Source organism: Tachyglossus aculeatus, chromosome X1, assembly GCF_015852505.1.
Source record: "Tachyglossus aculeatus isolate mTacAcu1 chromosome X1, mTacAcu1.pri, whole genome shotgun sequence".
Lineage (NCBI taxonomy): Eukaryota > Metazoa > Chordata > Mammalia > Monotremata > Tachyglossidae > Tachyglossus > Tachyglossus aculeatus.
In genome coordinates, this window is record NC_052101.1 from 67,023,057 (window position 1) to 67,045,072 (window position 22,016).

Sequence of the window (22,016 nt, forward strand, 5' to 3'; positions counted from 1 at the left end):
ACCCCCATGTGGTCAAATGTGTCCTTTATGAATACATTGCCACTATGGACCCAGAGATTTTTCGGGAATTATGCGTGTGCTTAGTGATAGGAAAAGCTAGCTTCAGTGTTTAATCTCTATGATCTTGCCTGGCTAAAGATCCTTTCCTCTTTGAAAAGAGGTGACTGTTTTAGTATCGGCCTTCTAAGCCTAAATCGGTTTTTGAATTCTGGAACTGCTGTGCTCACTTTGAAAACAGAGGTTAGTTTCAAGGTAGACTTTCTATTTTTCGGTTCTTAATGTCTGGAAGTCATCTAAGGCTAGTAAGTCAGCTAAAGCTAGTAACATCATCTACTTTAAAAAAAAAAAAAACCAGGCTCAGAACCAGTAAAGCATAAACCCAATAGAAAGAGCACACAGATGGGTGTATAAACTAAATATTTTGATTTTGATTTATAGATGTCCTTGAGCTTTAAAGTGATTTTTTCCTCATTGTGTCTCATTGCTGAATAGATTAAATTCTATTCCCCACCCCAGTCTTATTGCTTTTTTGCCTGTGCTGGGAAGAACTGGTAGCATTATGAGAGTTGGGGTGGGGTGTGGGACTGTGTTTGAAAAGGGAAACGCACTATTAAGTCCATGAAACAAAGGATGTTAGGACAAAACCTTCTTTGGCCATTCCTGGGGCTTAGTTTAGGATCTTCTGAGTGATTAGGTCAGTTCCTGGGGAGCGTTGGTAAAATATCCCACTTGGATTGTAGTCCATGAGGTCTAGATTGGTAGCTGCACAATGAAGTGATTGAAATCCAATCTCAGCCCCTAAGGACATCTGAGCTGCAGCAGTTCAGCCTGCTCTGTGTAATGGGGAGAGATCCCATCTGGAAAGTGTAATGAAACTGAGGTTCTGGAGATTTCCCCAGCCAAAGAAGAGAGGACCTTCTTCTCCACACCCAGTGTGCTCCCCTTGGACCAGGTTTTATTACCTGGGTGCTGTTATCACACACACTGGAATCCCAACTGCTGATCTGGATAGAAGGAGAACATTTTCAATTGCCCTGTTACACCTGTTTCTTCAGGAAGCAGAACTGGGGTGTTTCCTGTGTTCCCTGATCTATAACCAATCTATACTAAGCCCCTGGGAGTGTACACTATAATAGAGTTGGTTGAAATGTTTCCTTCAAATGTGAACATCTAGCTGTTGTATGCGCACCTGGCCACTTTGATTTTTGACACCCTGGGATGCAGATACTGGTTTAACCTCTTGAGAAAATCAAACAGTGCCTTCTTTCCCTTTTATTGCCTAGAATGGACAGAAGAACATTCATCCCTCCCTCCTCCTGCTGTTCCAAGCCACTCTGCAAGCAACCAGGAACCTGTCAGAGAAGCTCCAGTTCAAGGTAACATTGTAAATCATCACCTACTGATTTTGAGTGGTATCTAAATAATGACCCATGCTTTTTTAGTACTACCTTACCATGACCCAAACTCTACTAATTTGGCTGTTGCGAACTGTGAGAGAACCCTATGAATTGCTCAGTAGCTACTGTTTACCACATAATGACAGCAAACAAGACTCACTAGCAAAAAGATTTGAGGACTTACCTAGCTCTCTTCCCAAATCTGCAAAATTAGTTAGTATTTACTATTGAGAGTGAAGGTTGCTGACAACAGAAGTTGGTTAGCAAGGCATTTGTGATCAGTGTGAAACCACAGACTCATTGATGAGCAGCAGGTACATTAACCACTTCAAAATACTGCCCTAAAGAGTGAAATCGACTGAGAGGCACTTGTGTGAATTAAAGCTCTCACCCCAACAGCCAGACTTCTTACACAAGCTTTACAGTTATGTTTAAGTGTTCTTGGTATATTCTTACACTTGTCACCAATTGACACCTGAGACTACCCCATTTTAAAAAGTGAAAGACTTAGAAAGAAATCTGCTTTATTCAGCCCTCACTCCTTATCAAAACAGAAAGTCCTCTATGTTCTGGAAAAGGAAAGCGAGGCAAAGAAGCAGCTAACCCTGAGAGAGGGGATAGACAGGTTTATGAAGAAAATCACACTCAACTATGTTTAATGTATTTGAGGATGGCCTCAGCTGGAGCTAATGAGAAAGCTGTAGAAATGCCTCCTCTTTTGCTTTCACAAAAAGGGTTTTAAAACTCAAGGATCTCTCCAGATAAAAAAAAATGAAAAAGAATTTCTTCAAGCCCTTATTTGCCCAGAAGTATGCAGGTATAAGTCTAGAAGCATATGGGTACAGAAATCTGGGATCCATGAGATGGTGCTCCTGCTGTGAAAAAAGAAGGATGGAGTATATTAGCCTCTAAAGATTTTTCCAGCCATGTAATTTTCCTAAATCCTTCACTATACCTTCACTACACCTCTGATGTCTTAGGACAACTAAGGGCAGTGCTTTTTGAAAGGCTGAGAAGTGGTACAGCTGTCGCCATCTAAGACGTTAGGGAAGATGCTTAATATATAGAACAGTCATGCATATGTTATGCTAACAAACAATATTTTCCACTGCATGGAATTGATTTTTAGTGTTGCTCAAAATGAAAGATTGCCATTAAAACCATTTGAAGATGTACTTCCAAAACTTTGCAGATCATAATCTGTACAATCATAATCAGCTCCTAATATATAACAGAATAAGCTCATTTTCCACCCATTAAGGAGAAGAGGGAGTGTGGACACTATGCTCTTGTCAACTTCTTGGTTTAGGTGATTTACTGAGGGTGCATCATACTGTATTTGTATTAGCCTGCAGGACTGGGCACAGTGGAGACAAGACCAGAAAACCCTTGAACCCTGAATTCTAGGCCTCCTGCGTTTCTTGTATTCACTTAATGGATAAGCAGATAAAGCTTGGCTGCTGGCTGATTCCGAGCTGCTAAAAACACAGTTCCTGAGGGACATCCAGCACATTCTTCCATTTCCTGAGTGTGAGCCTAGGTGAATGGCAGAATGTAGAGAGGAGGCAGGAGGCTTTACTTCTCTCTGCTCCTGGTGGGTGTAAGAATCACAGTACTGTACATACAGGAGGATACCACACTTACGTGGTTTTAGTCACACCAGCAATAGGTTAGGACTTTATTATTTTTTTCAAACCTTTTTACCCTTCATTCTGTAAATATGAAAGCTAGTAAAGATCCAAATGTCACTCAAAATAGTCAGTGGTAAGATTTTCATTCTGTAATCAATTAGGCTTCCTTAAAGATAGTTTCATGTTCTAAAAGCATTTTTTTCTTTTTAATAAAAGATCATCATCAACAAATTAATCTTTTGAGCACCTATTTTGTGCAGAGCACTGTTCTGGGGGCATGGAGAATTTCAAAAGAAAACTGAGTTTATGTAGTAACAGCCTAATGGGGAAAACAGATCAACTGCCACATGAGCATACACTTAGCTAAAGAGTGAGGACTAAGGGATTCAACTGGGAGGACAAATAACAGAATACAGATGGTAGGTGTGTAGTAGAAACTAAGTATTGGGTCTCCCCCAAGTAGGTGATATGGCTGGGGCCAGCAGAAGAGTAGATGATTCTGGGAAGACCTCATCTGTGAGGTAGATTTTCAGTAGAGGTTTGAAGAGGGTTATAGTTGAACAGAGTGATATGGAGAGGGTCTTTAAGTTGGGAAGAATGGAATGTACAGTTATGTAGAAGCCAAGCATGGGTTGCTGGGTGGACAGGTTTGCTCTGGCACAGCAGAGAGTATCTTGAAAGAAAAGGGCAGCTAATTATGAGGAGAAAATTTGTGAAGTCCTTGAGGTTTACAGTCAGGAACTTTAATTAGTATGTTGCTACCAGTGATTTTCTAGTCTTTTTTGGTTCGGAGTGACTCGAGCAAATCAGCACTCGAGAGCTGATTCTTGTTGCTGAGAGTCCAGGGTGCAATGAGTCCAGAGGCAGGGAGGCCAGCAAGGCTGAATTGATTAACATGGCAAGGGAACAATTGTCAGGATCAGGTGATGTATTGCATGAGCATGGAAAATGAGAGGAGTCAGGGAGACTCCAAGGTTACAACTGTGGGAGAGAGAAAGAATGGTGACAGTGATGGGATAGGAGATAGCTTTGGTTTCTGACATGTTAGGTTTGAAAGGGTGACACATGACAGGGAGACAGATTTCTGAGTGGAAATTTCCCAGAGGCAGGAAGAAATCAGAGCAAGGTTGGAAAAAAAAAGGTAAGATGTCAAAATCCTCTGCAAGGATGTTGTAGTTGTCTCTGTGCTGACTGATGAGCCTCCTCAAAGAGTGAGGAGAAAATGAAAATTGCAAAGGATTCTGCTAAGAAACTAGCTAAACTGTCAAAATTGAGGGTTTGAGCAGATTGTCTGGCTGCTAAATTTTGCCAAGAATTGGGATTTGGATTGCGGTGGAGACCAAAAGCCAACCTGGATAGTCCTCACCACCCACGTTAAAAGGTGAGGAGAGGAAGAGTTACAAGTAAAGGGAAATAAGAGCAGTGGTCAGATATGAAGGAGGAGAACACAAAGAACTGGGTCCCTTGCATCCCAGACCAGAAGGCTTTTGAGGAAGAAAAGGTGGTCATTAGTGTCGGGCAACAAAGAGATGAAGGAGTATTAGATTTGAGAAGAGAAACATTTTAACCTTATCAGAGCCAAATAATCATGCTGACACATTCCTCTGCACATGGCCTACTTAAAGTACTCCTGCATTGATGTTTAGCATTTGTTAACCTCTTTTCAGATACTGGCTACTTTTTCCTCTCTCTGTCACCTCCTCCTTCTCCTCTGTTTCATTTTCTTTCGCTATTCAGGCATTCTGTTGCTGACCTGTGAAAGTTGATACCATGGCAACTTGGCACTACCAAGAGCAAGGAGAGGGAACAGCATGTGGGGCAGTTGCCCCTGGCATAGCAGGAGGAGGAAGAGGAGGAGGAGAAGAAGGAGGAGGAGGAGGGCAGAAAGGGATCTAGAGTAACTAGCCTCCAGCTTTGGAGAACAGCTCTTTCCCCTTCTCCATCCCCAACCCTCTCCTAGGCCTTCTGGGAAAATGGAAAGATGGGGACAAGGCAGCCTCCAGTGTTCCTTCCACTATGTTCCCTGCTCAGGAAAGGCCTATTTTGTGGGTCTCATGAATAGAGGTGGTTAGGAGGGATCACAGCTAGTGCTGGTGGGTTGGTCGGTGGTTTGTCTGAGGAGCCAAAGACCACTACCAAACAAGGGAGACCAGAGAGGGTTTGAGACCAGAGGGGACTCATTTTTCCTCCTCCCCACACAGTTCCTCCTCCACACTCACCACAGTGGCAGCACTGAAAAAGATTTGGTTGGGGAGGGTGGGGTAAGGGCACATGCAAAATTGGTGCCATCCATCTGGGGGCAAAATTGAAATTGCCTGACCTTGTCCATCGTGCTCACTGAAGTATTTCCTTGCATTATATTGACCTGTGTTTCTTTTCATGCGGTGTACAGAAGAGGCTTTGCTATCCCTCACCCAACCATGAGAGTGTGAGCCCCTCAAGGGCAGGGACTTTGTGTGTTCCCAAGTGACTTGTACAGTACTCTGCACCTAGTAGGCACTCAATAAATGCTTTTGATGATGATTCACGTGCTGTCATACTCCCTTAGACCCTGTCAAATGCGCATGTCTGATCTTATATTTCCTACCCTTGTCCGTAAAAGAGAACCAACATTTAACAGACAATACTATCACTTGGTATTTGTATCACCTCTGAACCAAGTCACTTCCTTTTTTAGAGAAGGGGTACAACAATGGCTAGTCCATTGTCCCATAGGGCCAGGCTCATGAAGGAAACAACATTCACCAAAGAATTGCACCAGCAAAATGATAACACTCCAGGCAGTTTACTTCTTTTGCTATATCATCACATCAAAAGAAAAAAATATGTATACATATATGTTTTCAGAAGTCTTCATTTCCTGACAGCATGCACACTTGCCCACATATGCCAGCAACTTGATCCCTCAGAAGATCTGATTAGATGACATTAATGAAGAGGGAGACAGACAATTTGTTTCCAGGATCCTGGTCAGGGCCTAATGGAATGCTCCAAATAATCGGGGGACCAACTTGATGATCATATTCAACTAAAACACACCGTTACAAACTGGGAGACTTAGGCCAGGTCAGACACGCTTTAGGTAGCAGAAAATCCATTGATTTCAAAGGTGGGTATAGGTCGCTTCAGCTCATCAATTGGGTAATCTCTTCGGGATATGCTTGAGGACTCAGAGTTGCAAAAGCTTCAGGGCTGGCCCTCTAGAAACCAGATGGGTTATCCCCCTGTTCACCTGCTCCCTGCCCTTGCTTTTCCCCACCATCACTACAAGAGGAGCATCTGGGCAGATCAGAACATCCCTTTCCCCATTTCCTTCCTCTGTTAGAGGAACAAACTGCAATCTCAGAAGGTAAGTCGTATATTCCTTCCGCACAGGGCAGGGAAGGGGGTCATAATTGCCCCCTCCCCTCTCCACCCTAGCTAATAGGGTACCTTCAACCCTCCTTTAGACTGCAGGGTGCTTGAAAGTTCCCACCTTTTTCCTTTTTCCAGCCCTGCCAAAGCTGGGATGTGAGCAAGGGGGCGCTTCCCTGCCTGGGAAGCCTCTGACCTCCCTCCCTTCCAAATCCCCTTTCCCCATCCACGATTTCTCTCCCAACCATGCTCCTCTCTCTGGAGTTCTCCTGTTTTATCCCAGGACCCCTGGTAGGCAGTGGGGGTGATAGGGATCTCTAAGCTGAGATCTCACCCCCTTCCCTTTTGGGATAGGGGGGAGGGGAGGTGTGCACATTCATTGGTAGAGTGCTCGCCACCCCTCACCCAGGATCAAGCTAGGGCCCAACACCTCCTGGTCCCCACTCTGTGCCCTATGCTGCCTGTTCTCTCATGTGGGGCGGGGGGCGGTACAGGAAGGACAACAGCCTCCCCTTTAGGGGAGACCCTTCCTGAGCCTATGCCCCTCCCTCTGCCCCTGCCCCATTCACTTCCTTAAGCTACCTTTCTGCACTGCTCTGCTGTCCCACCTGGTGACCCAGTGCCCAACTTGGCCTTTAGCCCCTCCTGGGCTTTATCCTCTGCCTAGGTTCGCTGTTCTGTTCCCAGCATGGGCAACGAGAAGGCTTTCCCGGCAGAGCCAGCCAACTTGGCTGGTGGTGGCTATTTGGGGCACTCTTCACATGGGAGTCAGAAGCCACACTGGTTTCCTCCCATGTGGGTGGCAGCAGAGTAGGTGCAGGTAGCTGCCCGCGTTCCATGCCAGGGTGTATTTGTGTTCCCCACTCCTCCATCCCCTCTTCCCTCATCCCTGCTCTCAGGAAGGAGGAAAATCTTAAACCCCGTAAAGGTCCACAAGGCATTCAGGGAACAGGAGCTGCAGACACAAACGTTTTTTCCACAGTTCCTGTCCCCTGCCTGGAATCAGAGTTGGGGAGGGGAGCTCTTGGGGTGAAGCTCCCCAACCTGGGGACTGGAGGACAGGCCACATGGGAAAAGGGACCCTCGAGGGGAGGGTCCTAGGAGAGGAGCCCCAACTTTGTTTAAACAATGAGGAAGAAAAGGAGAGAATCCCTTTCTCCTCTAGGCACCTCTCCTTTATGCCATAGTGGCTTGCCTATTCCAGCCTCGGGGCTATAGACTAACCCGTAACTGCTCCAGCCACTTCCTCCTACCATAGGCACCAGGGCGTCGATCGCTAAATCAGCAGCCCGCGAGTACCTGTCCTGCGGATCACGGCTCTACAAAGACCAGGGGGACCACTGCAGGCATCGCACGGACCACACTGCACTGCTGGAGTCCGATGCATCCCTGCCACCCTCGGGAACCCCTGACGAGGTAAGCCGCTCTGCGCCGACCACAGCACCAGCTGACCCCGTCACGGGCCTCTCAGGCCTAGCCACAGCCTCTACTTCCTCCACCCTACCAGAGGTCACTGCAGCCGCGGGAACTCCCATGCAGGCCCTTTCCAATTGCTGTGCGACTTGCTCAAGGAGCTGATCACCTGGGTGGTGACTCAGCTGATCCCCACCAGCTCACTGACACCAGCCCCGCCTACCTGACTGACACTCCACCCGACAGGATCAAGGCTGCAGCAGTTCATGAAAAAGCATTACACCCTCCAAGCGCTCAGTGCTGCAAGAGATGCAGAGCATATACCTCATCCTCCAGGATATAGCTTCTGCTCCTCTTTGCCAAGTGGCAAATCAGCAAAGGAAGCGGGCCCTGTTGCACCTTCCTCCCACTGAATAGATGACCAAAGTTCTGCATTGGCACACCCCACGGTAACTTAGAGATGATGGAGGACATTTGTGCCCTCAAGAGGATACAGACCGAGGCAATCCTGGAGTAAAATGACCTGATATGGGAGTACTTGGCTAGAGTTCTGAGCATCCATCCCAGCATTATTGAGTGCCTACTTTGACCACAACACTGTTTTAAGTGCTTGAGAAAATTAAAATAGAAGGAAAAAACCTTGTCCCTGCCCACAAGGAGTTTACAGTCCAATGAGTGCTACTAATTTCAACTCAGAGGCATGCCAGTGAGAATAACCTCAGCCCTCTTCTCCTGCTCCTCCTGCTCCTGTTCTTCCTTCTCCTCCACTCCCCACCCCTGTGTGTATTAAATGTCTGAGAACCCCTCTAGTCAAGCGTTGGAAGTAAGGAAACTATGTCTTTCCATATCTCTTCAATTGACTCATTAAGAGCCAATCAGAGCAGCCACCCAAGGCATTTTTCACATGACTGGGGTAGAAACTAAACCCTGCCAAAATTGCAACTCCCCTGAACCAATCAATGACCTCAATTAGGCCCAACTTGGCCCATACTAGATCATGGCCTCCCTATCAACTAACAGATCCAAAGACATATGGGGCACAAGGCTCCCCACTCTGTTCTCTCAGAAAACTCAGCACGATTCTACTTCCCTTTTAGGGATAAATGGCAAGTACCTTAGACATCATACCACTGCTTGATACAGTGGTCTTCACACAGCAGGTGCTCAGTAGATGTTGATGATGCTGATGACACCTCAGGTTCAAAAACCCCAGGCTTCCCTGAAGGCTCAATGGTCACAGGCATCTCAACGATTATCAACCAAGTTTGGAATCAACCACAAAGCGAGTGACTCCTTATGGAGGTGGACACTAATTTGGAATTTCACATCTGAGAAGTTCTCCCAGAATCCCCGCTCGAGAGGAATGCTCACAATAGAGGTGTCCAAACGGGAAAAGGATTGCAAGGGACTTGACTCCTCAGGGAGGCAAAACTCCACATCACTATCTTGAGTACAGGCATTTTTGAATGACCTCAAGACTTCCAGAAACCCTTGGGACTAATACATCATGACTTGAACAGACAATCTGACGACAGAGTCCTCAATCATCAGGCAGAGGATCTTCCCACAGGTTACCATGCAGGAGACCCAGAAAGCTTCTGAGTAGGCACTAAAAAATGGAACCTGGATAATCGCCTCCGACCATATGGACACACTGAACATGGAGTCAGTAAACTCCCGTGAGTAGTAAAATATCACAATAACCTGTTCCTGTTCTCATGGCAGGATAGTTCTAAGATAGACCTATGCACCATGAGAGAGAGAACAGGTGTGCCCACAACTACAACCCCAGCATCAGGGCCACCAACACCTTCAACATCCCCGAGAAGGGACTTCTTCATGTGGCTCCTCTCAACTCTCCTCATTTCACAGACATGCACAAAGCTGGTCCACCAGGAGTGAAACATTAGCCAGTCTCCCCCTTCTTCAGGAGAGAGGTATGAACCCTCCTCAAGTCAAGAAGCAGCCCACAGGGAAAATACAGGATTACAAATGGCAGAAGTGTGCCCTTTCCTAACTGGAACCCTTCTTGGATCCAACAAATCTGCAAGCACTTTGTGCCACCGGTGACCATCTGGGTTCAGAACATTGGTGATCACAGTTCACCTGGCCACATTCTCCTCCTTCCACAAAACAGTGTGAGAAAGAGCCTCCCTGGATTCCATTTCTCAAGTCTATGGTATACATGAAGCCAAAGTTAAGATTGCACAAAGCCCAAACATCAGCTGTACATAGCTGACCCATGAATCCTGCGGACTGCTGCACTCCTGCCCTCAAAAATTCCCAACATGGAAGACTCTGATTCTGATAATCTCGACAGCAGTGAGACGGATCAGTGACTCCTGGAGTTTAGTCCTGCCCTCCTGTTTCCAAACCTGGAAAGGATGAGGCATCCTGCACACAAACCCAACTTTCTCCCCAAGGTCACAACCTAAGCATTGTTGTTTTCTAGTCTCCTTTTCCTGTCCACTCTGGGGCAAAAGGTGGAGGCAGTTTGATGCATTCCCAACGTGTTGATACAAGTCCAGCTCATCAGCAGAGGCCAGTATTCATAAAACGTAGCCTGTCAGTAGCTCACCGCCGGGATAGATTTCCACTCTGACAAAGCTAACATGCAATTTGACTGGTAGAGGGATCTTCTACTCCATCAGGGAATGGGCCACCACAACCAACGATGACTGTAATATGTTAATAAACAATGTAATGAAGTGTCTCAGCATGGCCCATATCATGAACATTTGCCAAATACAACTCTCATCAACCCAGCTCCACACCAGGAAACCCATCTGAGCCACTCAGTCCTTCAACCCCTGCTTCGGTAATGGCCTCGGATTGATCACCCGGGGCACCCCATTAGGCTACATTTCTACCTGGTTGTTGAGTTGCCAAGGGAGTCGACGAGCACATGGATATAATGCATTTCGATTTTCCAGATGCTTTTCCCAAGGTTCCATAGGAAGAGCTCTTAAAAAAATAAAAGGAGAGTAATTATGGGAGTAGACGACATGTTCTTCCTGAATAGAAAACTAGCCAAAAGTTAAAAAGTAAAGAGATAAGCAGTCGCTTTTTGTGATGGAGAGGTGCAAATAGTTGGGTTCCCCAGGAATCGGTGATAGGACCGGTTTTGTTTGATAGCTTCATAAATGATCTGGAAGGCAGTGTGTGCCATGAAATTGCCAAGTGTGCAGCTGACACTAAACTCTTTCAGGTTGTGACATGCCATGCTGATGGTGAAAGGCTGGAGGAAGATCGCATAAAGCTGAGTGAGTGGTGAAAAAAATCGCATTTGAGCTTTAGTGTGAGCAAATACAAGGTAATGCACCTCGGGAAAGAAAATTCAAATTACAACTCCACGATGATGGGCTCGGAGCTGTCAGTCACAATTTAGGAAAGTGATCGCAGGGTCATTGCTGACTATTCTTTTAAGTCACCAGTTCAAAGGGAAACAGCAGCCAAAAGGCCAGCTAGAAGCTGAGCATCATCAGGCAAGGGGTACAAGTGAAAAACCAATGCCATACTTGCCCATTATATAAAGCCAGGGTACACCCACACCTGTGTGCAGTTCTGGTCGATGCAATTTGGGAAGGACATAATGGAACTGGAGAAGGTACAGAAAAGGGCAGCCATGCTGATGGGGGGATGGAGAACCTTCCTTGTGAGGATAGACTGAAAGAGTTAGGACTCTTCAGGCTGAGAGGGGACATGATTGAAGGCAACAAAATCATGAAGGGTGTGGACAGGGCAAATAGGGAATTGTTTTTCCCAAAGTCCACACCACCATCCCCACCTGGGTGGGCCCAGGTTTCCTGGCAGGCCAGCCCTGAAGCTTGTGCAGCTCTGAGTCCTCAAGCATACCCTGAAGGGATTACCCAATTGTGATGAGCTGATGGCACCACACGCCTTTGGAGAACCAAGGTTACAGGTAAATAACCTCTATTTTGGCGTTCAAATATTCTCAGGGCAAATTTCATGCTGAGAGTCAACCTCAGTTATGGGGAGCATGCCATTTAGGTAAGACCGATATATTTGGACCTAGGGAATCCTGCCTCCAAGCCCATCTGAGAAACTTGGACTTCCCATGTTAATTTGTATTTCTGCCTCTCCCAGGGTTCTCTATACCGCCGCACTCCCCCCCCCACCCCCACCCCTTAGCACCACCTCCTTGGCCATTTGGAAGCACATTCAGCAAAGTGGGCTTTACAGCCAAAACATCCTTTCCAATAGTCCAACTGCTGTATTGCCCAAGAAGTAATGTCAGCAATCCCTCTATAATAGGCTGGCTAATGAGTCAGCTGCTGTTAACATTATTAAGGCACAGGCAGATTCCTTTAAATTTTTTCAGCCTGCCCTTAGCTTTGCCCCTTTGCACACAAGATTAAATGAATCCAATAAGTACATGCTTTTTCTAGCACATTTGTGAGTTCTCTTGATGCTCGTAGTTTTAGGCTGATTTATGCTGTTGCTGTCTTTGATCTTCACTCTGCTCACTCAAACACACACACACAAACACACACACATACACACACAATCACAAAGGAAGGGTGCAAGAAAAGGGATCAGAGATCCGGGGTTTGCATTATTATGAGTTTTCTCAGAAGAGTGGTTATCAGTAGGAAAAAAATTCAATCCTAAAATCCATGACTTTCTAATACTGCAGTGTCTTCTACTACTTAGCTATCCTTTATGAACTTGGAAGCTTCAGCTTGGGATGCTTTAATGTGTTGTGGTTATCTGCCTCAGGAACATAAGCCAATTATGTTTTTACAGCAGTTGTAAATCAAGATTTTGAATTTAGCTAATCTTACTGTTTTTTATAATATTTTTTAAGCACTTACTATGTGCCAGGCACTGTTCTTAGTGCTGGGGTAGATACAAGCTAATCACGTTGAACACAGCCCCTCTCCCACATGGGGCTCACAGTCTTAATCCCCATTTTACAGAAGAGGCAGAAAGAAGTGAAGTGACTTGCCTGAGGTCATCCAGTGCACAAGTGGTGGAGCTAGGATTAGAACCCAGGTACTTCTGACTCCCAAGACCTTGCTCTACCCAGTAGGTCATACGGATGTTTTAGTGATTGCTTCAGCGGTTTAGATCACTTGAAGTTACTGGTTTGCTATGATTTCAGTATTAGCCATTAATTTCTAAGACGATGGGGGGGTGACATTTGCTTCCCTTACCTGTTCAAGACGACAGTAGGGTGGCATTTGTTTCCCTTACCTGTTCAAATAGGTCTTTCATAATTCCGGTTGTGGGGAAGGACTAGCCCAAAAGGAAGTGATGATGGAGTGACCATTGTGGGCGATTTTAGAAATTTTTTAAGACTTGGAAACTTTGAAAAATACCCGAATTTTAAAAATTGAATATGTGCCCAGAGATGTTCTAATGTTCCAGGCATATTTTACAATTTAAAAATAGCTCCTCTTATTTGGAGCCAGACTATTTTTAAAAAAATAATAATTTTTGGTGTTAAAAAGAATGAAAGGATGTGAAGGTAAGATGGCTGGAAGGGAATACTGGAACTGAGAAATAGCTCTTAAAGTGTATATAGGCAGAAAACGTTCTTCTGAAGCCCTGATTATTGGGACAATTCACAAAACCCATCCTTATAGTTAGCAGGCCCTATTCAAAAGATGCAGAGCTGTAATAAGGAAACTAACCCAAAAAGGACTTGAAAAGCTTAGAGCTGAGCCTGGGAGCTTACAAATGGTGTGGCTGAACTTTGTCTGCTTTTAGTCAGTGCTTCAGTCAGTTCCTTTTTCTTCAGGAGCAACACATTCTCAGCCTCTTCTCAAAACTTAAGAGTTATTGTAAATGCCATTGGTGGTTCTAAAATCTGCTACTGGAATGAAATATGGGATATGTCAGGGTTGTCAGCATGTATTTTTAAGAAGTGGCCATTTTGATCTTCGCTGGTAACTAACCATTTTCATGTTTAGGAGTTTGTGGCGATCTTAAGTCCTTTCAACCCCTTAGAGGCTCTTGGGCTGTATGTGCAAGAATGAAAGATTTTTTAAGAATTTGTTCTTTTTATTTTGCATTGAAACAAAAGTTGTATTCCATAATGGGAACCAAACCCCAGACAACATGTTAGGAGCCCATATTATGAAATAAAAATTCCCATTTTTGTTTTAACTGACTGTGTGGTCATGTGAAGTTTGTATTTTTAAAGGAAACTCAATAGGTACAGTCATTCAAATTGAAACTTGATGCCATTTTACCCAACTGTGAATGTATATTTTAATACCCTTTGAGCTGTGCCTCCGACCTATATATCATCAATGCACTTGTTCCTGAAATCAAAGGAGAGCTCTTTCCAAAAAAAAAAAAAAACCAGACGAAAGGATACACAGTTACCTTTGGGTTCACTTAGGGGTGGCACAATTTTTATTTGCATTTTCTGTTTGTTCCCTTTTTAACTCATAAGATTTTTTTTGTCCCTCTCCATTTTGTCTTAGGCAAACCCTTTTTTACAAGAAATCCGTCAGAGCTGAAAGGCAAGTTCATTCACACGAAACTAAGAAAAAGTAGCAGAGGCTTTGGCTTCACTGTTGTTGGAGGGGATGAGCCTGATGAATTTCTTCAGATCAAAAGTTTGGTGCTGGATGGTCCTGCTGCATTGGATGGCAAGATGGAGACAGGTAAATAAAACGCATGGGCCAGAGCATGTATAGATGTTAATTCCCACTTGGAAACATTTGGGGAGTGGGTGGGTCTGTGATGATAAGCAGTGTCAGAATTTTGTAGTCAGTAGTTCTGAAGTCCCACTAGGGAATCATTATGGGGAGAGTGAGAAGCATTAAAATGGACCAGATTGTAAATTGAACCCCTTTGAAAATTCTATTAATCGGGCTACATTTAGTGCCCTCATAGGATAGTTTACTTAATCTCTTGATTTTATTTAGGAGCCTATTACATCACCTATACATTTGAATCCTCACTCCCTAGGCAATTAGGTACTCACCCCACTTCACCCTTCCTTACCTCCATCCCCCACCCCACCCCCATAGCACTTACGCACATGTCTTTAAACTCTGTTGCCTTCCCATACCTGTCATTTATTTTTGTGCCTGTTTCCCCCTGCTAGATTGTAAAGTCCTTGAGGGCATAGATCATCTCTAACTAACTCTACTGTTCCCTCCCAAGGGTTTAGTACAGTTTGCTGCCCAGAGGAAGTGCACAATGAATAGTATGGATTGATTGATCTTGAATAAAGTGGTTACGTATTTTTATTCATGCCAGGTACATTTGCAGAAAAAGAATGCATTCCTCATCCAAAATGAAAAGAATATGGTCAGCTAAGAAAAGTGGGAGAACAGTCTCTTTGTGAGGGCCCCTAGATTAGGTTTCAGCTTGGCTGCAGAGTGATGGGTGGGTTGCTTTTTTTTTCACCTTGACAGTCTCATTGAACTGAATTCTCGTTTCAACTCTCTTTTCTCTGCAGGAGACGTGATCGTTAGTGTGAACGACACCTGTGTGCTGGGGCATACCCATGCCCAAGTTGTCAAAATATTTCAATCCATTCCAATCGGTTCCAGTGTGGACCTTGAACTTTGCCGAGGTTACCCGTTGCCTTTTGACCCAGATGACCCCAACACAAGCCTGGTGACATCAGTGGCCATTTTAGATAAAGAGCCAATCATTGTGAATGGGCAGGAAAGTTATGATTCTCCAGCTAGCCACAGCAGCAAAACAGGAAAGGTAAATGGCATGAAGGAGCAAAGGCCCAGCAGTCCTGCTGAAGTGTCTTCAAACAGTTCCCATGGCTACCCCAATGATACTGTGTCCTTGGCTTCCTCTATTGCAACCCAGCCTGAACTTATAACAGTTCATATAGTCAAAGGGCCCATGGGATTTGGTTTTACTATAGCAGATAGTCCAGGTGGAGGAGGTCAAAGAGTAAAACAAATTGTTGACAGCCCTCGGTGCAGAGGCCTCAAGGAAGGAGATCTTATAGTTGAAGTCAATAAGAAGAATGTGCAGAACCTTACTCACAACCAAGTGGTGGATATGCTGATTGAATGTCCCAAAGGAAGCGAAGTGACATTATTGGTTCAACGAGGAGGTAGGTTTGTTTCTTTCATTTTCTCAATTTGCTCTCTTTCACCTTAAAAGCCAAGAAAACCTTTCAAGATCTATCTCTGATACTACTGAATATTAGCCATTCTAAGTATTCATGAGGAGGCTTTTTACCGATTGGGTATTCTCCTTTAATCATAATACACCTATTCAATAAAGGAAGAGTGCTGCCTCTATTTACTTTATTGTGAATCCAACTCCTTAGATAAACAGACCCCATAGTACTTGGGCACAGCCTGCTTCATCTTAAGCTACGTGAGGACGGGGACCATGTCTCTTCCATCTGATGACATTTCCCTAGCACTTAACACACTGCTGTCTACATAGTAGGCACCCAATCAATATCATTGATTGAGTCACCCCAAATCCCTTTTTTGGATCACTTATCCTTAATGTGATGAAAGTAGAATGGAATCCATTCTCTCTTCTGGGCTACGTTCAATCTGCTGGGATAATACAATGATAGCAATTGTGGTATTTAAGCACGTTTTATGTGGCAAGCACTGTTCTAGGTGCTGAGGTTGATACAAGTTAATCAGATTCCACGCAGTCCTTGTCCCACATGGGGCTCACAGTCTAAGTAGGAGGGAGAACAGGCATTGACTCCCCATTTTGCAGATGAGGTAATGGAAGCTCAGAGAAGTTAAGCAATTTGCCTAAAGTTGCATAGCAGATATCTGGCAGGGCCAGGATTAGAACCCTGGTCCTCTGACTCCAGGCCTATGCTCCTTCCATTAAGCCATACTGCTTCTTTGAGCCCCATTTAAGGCCCATTTCTAAAATTAGCAAATTGCAAACTTAACTCTCAGTTCTCTAAAATGTCTCTTCATCTTTGCTCCTTTGCCAATGTGATTAATCTCACAAAATATCCTTTTGTCTTCTCTCTCACACTGGGTATTTCCCCTCAGCCATGGTGTTAGGCCTAATAATGTTTTGTGATTTCAATACCTGTAATCTATTTATCATCTCATTAGCATGTGTTAGAGTTCCATCACTCAGTTCTCTAAAATGTCTCTTCATCTTTGCTCCTTTGCCAATGTGATTAATCTCACAAAATATCCTTTTGTCTTCTCTCTCACACTGGATATTTCCCCTCAGCCATGGTGTTAGGCCTAATAATGTTTTGTGATTTCAATACCTGTAATCTATTTATCATCTCATTAGCGTGTGTTAGAGTTCCATCACATTCTGCTCTTTCAAATGAGTGCTTGGTTTCACATTTCTTCTCAGTCCTTCCAAAAACTTTGTTCCATAACAACTAATGAGAATTATATATATATATATATATATATATATATATATATATATATATATATATATATATATATATATATACATATATCTCTTTGGTAAGTTAAAAAGAAAAGATCTAGATTGTGAATGAATTAAAATCACTGTTTTGATCATCTTGAAAATACAACTTGTCTTATGGTTAGTTTATGTAGAACAATGATCTCGGTGGAGCAAATGTCTCTGAAGATGACTCAGAGAAGTGGGGAAGGGAGGGGGAAAGGGCCCTGCGTTTATATAGAAGCTTTCATCTTTTTCCTTTGGGGAGATATTTCTCCCCCCTTTACTCCCCTGCTAACTTTTAGCTTCTGCTTCAAGTGTGACCCTTTTAGATAAGGAGATATACAGTAACAGCCTCATTCTAAAAATAGTGTCTGTTATGCCCTGTGGTGCAGATACAGATACACTTAGGGAAGGGACAGGGAGACAGAGATTACCCTCCCCACTTTCAAACGCTTACTAAAATCACATCTCCTCTAAGAGGCCTTCCCCGACTAAGCCCCCATTTTCTCTTCTCCCATTTACTTCTCCCATTTACTCCTCCCTCAGCCCCACAGCATTTACGTACATATCTACAATCCATTTATATTAATGACTGTCTCTCCCATTAGACTGTAAGCACCTTGTGGGCAGGAAACATGTCTACCAACTCCGTCTTATTGTACTTTTCCCAGCACTTAGAACAGTGTTCTGCACAAAGTGCTCAATGTATATGATTGATTGATTTGAGGTGATGAGGGAAGTGCCATTCTAGAGATGAGAGCCTTGGAGCAGCAGTATCAATCAGGCTACAGATATCAATAGGCCTACTCATGGAGCTATGGAGGCCCATGGACCATAGTTTGCAAAATGCTGATGGGCGAGATAGAAAAAGTGTGGTATGTGTCAAGCATGTTCTTATGTGCCAATTATTAACTAAGCACTAGGGTGGATATGAGAAATTGAGGTTGGACACAGTCCCTGTCCTACATGTGGCTCACAGTTTAAGGGAGAACAAGTATACAGAAGAGAAAATTGAGGTGCAGTGACATTAAGTGGCTTGCAAATGGCAGAGCCAGAATTAGGACCCTATTACACTGTCTCACAGGCCTGTGCTCTTTCCACTAAGCCATGCTGTTTCAGGAAAGTCTCTAGCACATGGGAAGACTATAAATGCTTGTATTACTGCCCTACCTTATTTATTTGAATCCTCCCACCAATTAGTCTTTCTTCCTCTGCCACATATTGTTTTGGGAAGCTGCATGGCTCAGTGGAAAGAGCACAGGTTTAGGAGTCAGAGGTCATGGGTTCTAATCCTGGTTCCGCCACTTGTTGGCTGTGTGACTTTGGGCAAGTCACTTAACTTCTCTGTGCCTCAGGTACCTCATCTGTAAAATGGGGATTAAGATTATGAGCCCCACATGGGGCAACCTGACCATCTTGTATCTCCCCAGTGGTTAGAACAGTGCTTTGCACATAGTAAGCACTTAACAAATACCATCATTATTATTATTATATTGTAATGAGAGGTTTGATCAGTGGGTAGTAGTTCAGACTGCATGTCATTTAAGAATTCCTGTTAGAACAATGCCCAGAATTTCTCAGACACTGAGACTTTCTTCTCAGCTGGTATCAATCAGGTCTTCTGACTTCCAGTCCCATATTATTTCCACTGGATCATGCATGACAGGATCATAAACGAGGTGTGCCACACAGTCAGACCATGAACACCCAAGCAGTTCTTGCCACACTACATGATCTTTGGTGGGACATGTGCAGGCCTCAGTTGCCGTGACCTGACTTTCTAGAGGGTGAGGGAGGGAGAAACCCCAATTTGTCAGGCTTCCACAGCCCTGGGGAGCACATGGGTTTGTTGACCCAGCGCCACACACAAACTTGTAGGCACATTCACAAAATTTTGTACATGCAGAACCCGAAGGTACCTTCCAGAGTGCTTTCCAGAAGACAGCACATCCTCATTCTGCAGCATTCAAAAACAGGCTGGTCAAAGGTTTATAGTTCTTTACAAGGCTGAAAAGAAAAGTAGCCCTTGTTCAAGAACTCTTATTTTGAATTGTCTTAACAATAACAATCCAGGAATCAGTATGGTCAGATTTCTTTTTTTTAATCCTCAGACCTCCTTTTCAGGAACTATTTTGCCTTATTTCTACCAGCTTTCTTATAAGGAATGTTGGATCGAGAAACAGTCACTATTTATTTTGGTGTAATTCCAGAAACCCTGTGTGTCTGCAGTGGTGGTTAAACTCATTTTCAGTCTCTTGTGCTCCTTCTTGTTTCCACTGGATGTCCTCTCCTCCTCCTCCCTCTGGTGTCCAGTAAAGATAATGCGAAATCAGGATTTGGGCATTTGCATTCTGACAGAATTTCTAAATTGCCATTCCCCTAAGGGTGAAAGCAGTACAAAGACTTGTTAGCAATTCCCTCAAATTATGTCAGTACCCAGTAGGGGTTATGAACAACTCCAAAATCTAGTGAATAACCCAACTCTGGCAGTTTTGCTCTACTTTAAAGCAAAGCTTTGTAACCAGATGAAGCTCCTTTTCACTAGGACATTTTCAAGTGAAGATTTCATTTACTGTAATTGTTAAACTTTTGCCTTTTCAAGAATAGAAAATAAAAATCAACCTCAATTATAGTATTTAAAATGGATCATTTTTCTGGTCTAAAAGTATTTTATTTCCCAGTGTAAGAACATTTTTTTTATTCCACCTCCTTTCTGTAAAACCTTTAATGTGATTAAAAATTGGTTTCATAAATGCAACTTTGTGAGCACAATTATTTAGTGGCTTAGAAAGCATGGAGCTAATCCATTTGCCCACCTTCTCAAACACTTCTATGAAAAACCAGTTGCTCGAATGGGCATCGCACTGTGGAGTGAGAGGGAGGGAGAAGCAACTGTGAATGCAGAATTATTAGGAGTTAATCTGGGTTCTGCATGCTGTCAGATCAACTGCCAACTTATTCTGTGGTCTTTGATTGGACATTCTGGGAGTGTTTTGTCTTGAGCGAGGTGGAAACATTAATAGCTGTCATCAGCTTTAGGGACCGAGTGAGGGAAATATACTGATATTTACTTCTTGAGGTTTCCAACTTCACTTGCTGGGAACTACTTCAGGGGCAAAGTATAAAATTGTTGAAAGTAAATTTTGAGAGTTTTAGGATGGGCTCATATGTAATAGTTGTTTTTTTTAATGGTATTTAAATGCTTACTATATGCCAGGCACTGTACTAAGGACTAGGGTTGATATACACTAATCAGGTTGGACACAGTCCCTGTCCCACATAGGGCTCACAGTCTTAATCCCAGTAACTCGGGCACAGAAAAGCGAGGTGACTTGCCCGAGGTCAAACGTCAGAAAAGCGGCAGAGCTGGGATTGGAACCCAGGTCTTCTGACTCCCAGGCCTGTGCTTTAACCACTAGGCAGAACTGCTTCTGGTGACTGAAGAATTCCCCCATTGTTGCTTTTTACTGGAAGTGCAGTCTGCCTGTGAAAATAAGTCCGAGGTATAGATAAATAAATGGAGTTCTGGGTATAAAGAACAAATTTTGACTATCTAATTCTCATCAGAAGTACTAAAGGTATTTAGTTCATTAAATTGTATTGATTCAGAGGGGAAAAAAGCAATGTCTAATATCATGTCATTAGCATTAACTCTACTTTTAATCCCCCCCCCCCCCCCCCCAGTGATGCAAAACCATCCTAATTAGAGCTGCAGTGAGCTGTTTGCAGCTGAGCAGTTGAACTTCGGTAATCAAGTCATACTCTCTGGTTTGCCCTTCAGGCCTGCCCAGAAGAGTGATTTAAAAATTGTACCACTTAAGTGTTTAGTTGCTACATCATCACCAACTGCCCAAACAGAGCTGCAGTTCAGGATATAGTGATGATGGATCAAGTGGTAACCTGTTGTATGAATTGGTGTCAGTGGGTTAAAGCATTTGAGAATGGCAAGGAGTGTTTGAACTTTTGACTTATTTCTTTTGAACATCTTGTGGGGCCTATTCTAGTTGTCTTGAAAAACATTCTTGATGGTAGCAGAGTCATGTATCAGTTTAGTTTTGTAAAAACTACGGGTTTGTAGCCACCATCTTAGGCAGAACTGATCGCTGTGGTAGCTCGTCCTCGTCACGTCTTGTTATTTTTAATCCTTTGAGATCCTTTCCCACCTTGAGTTTTTCATCAGCTTCCTTGCTGACCTCCCTGCCTCCTGTCTCTCCCCACCCTCATCCATCCAGTCCATACTTCACTCTGCTGCCTAGATCATTCTTCTACAAAATCATTCAATCATGTCTACCCACTTTTCAAGAATCTCCAGTGCTTGCTTCTGGCCTGGAACTTATTCCCCCTTCATATTCAACAGACATATACTCTCCCCACCTTCAGAAGCTTATTACAATCTCATCTCCAAGAGGCCTTCTTCGACTTCTTCGACTTCCACGTGGGACAGGGTCTGTGTCCAAACCGATTTGCTTGTATCCACCCCAGTGCTTAGTACAGTGACTGGCACAGAGTAAGCACTTAACAAATACCACAATTATTAGGAATTATTTAGTCAGACCCACAACAATTATGTACATATAATACTGAAAAAGCACGGGCTTTGGAGTCAGAGGTCATGGGTTCAAATTCCGGCTCCACCACTTGTCAGCTGTGTGACTTTGGGCAAGTCACTTAACTTCTCTGGGCCTCAGTTCCCTCATCTGTAAAATGGGGATTAAGACTGTGAGCCCCACGTGGGAAAACCTGATCACCTTGTATCATCCCAGCACTTAGAACAGTGCTTTGTACATACTAAGTGCTTAATAAATGCCATTATTATTATTATTACATATCCATAATTTATTTATCTGTATGA

At 43.8% G+C, this 22,016-nt stretch overlaps 1 protein-coding gene across 5 annotated transcripts in view; it reads left to right on the forward strand.

The window, feature by feature from the left end:
• MAGI1 (membrane associated guanylate kinase, WW and PDZ domain containing 1) overlaps positions 1-22,016 on the forward strand; it is a 627,930-nt gene that overhangs the window by 532,993 nt on the left and 72,921 nt on the right. For 4 of the 5 annotated variants that reach the window (XM_038772795.1, XM_038772796.1, XM_038772797.1 and 1 more), the window contains exons 10-12: positions 1,284-1,376; positions 14,251-14,433; positions 15,237-15,857. In XM_038772795.1, the coding sequence (XP_038628723.1) occupies positions 1,284-1,376; positions 14,251-14,433; positions 15,237-15,857 (897 nt within the window). Of the gene's footprint in view, positions 1-1,283; positions 1,377-7,640; positions 7,799-11,003; positions 11,059-14,250; positions 14,434-15,236; positions 15,858-22,016 lie in introns of all 5 variants that reach the window. The other variant, XM_038772794.1, reaches the window with a different exon arrangement.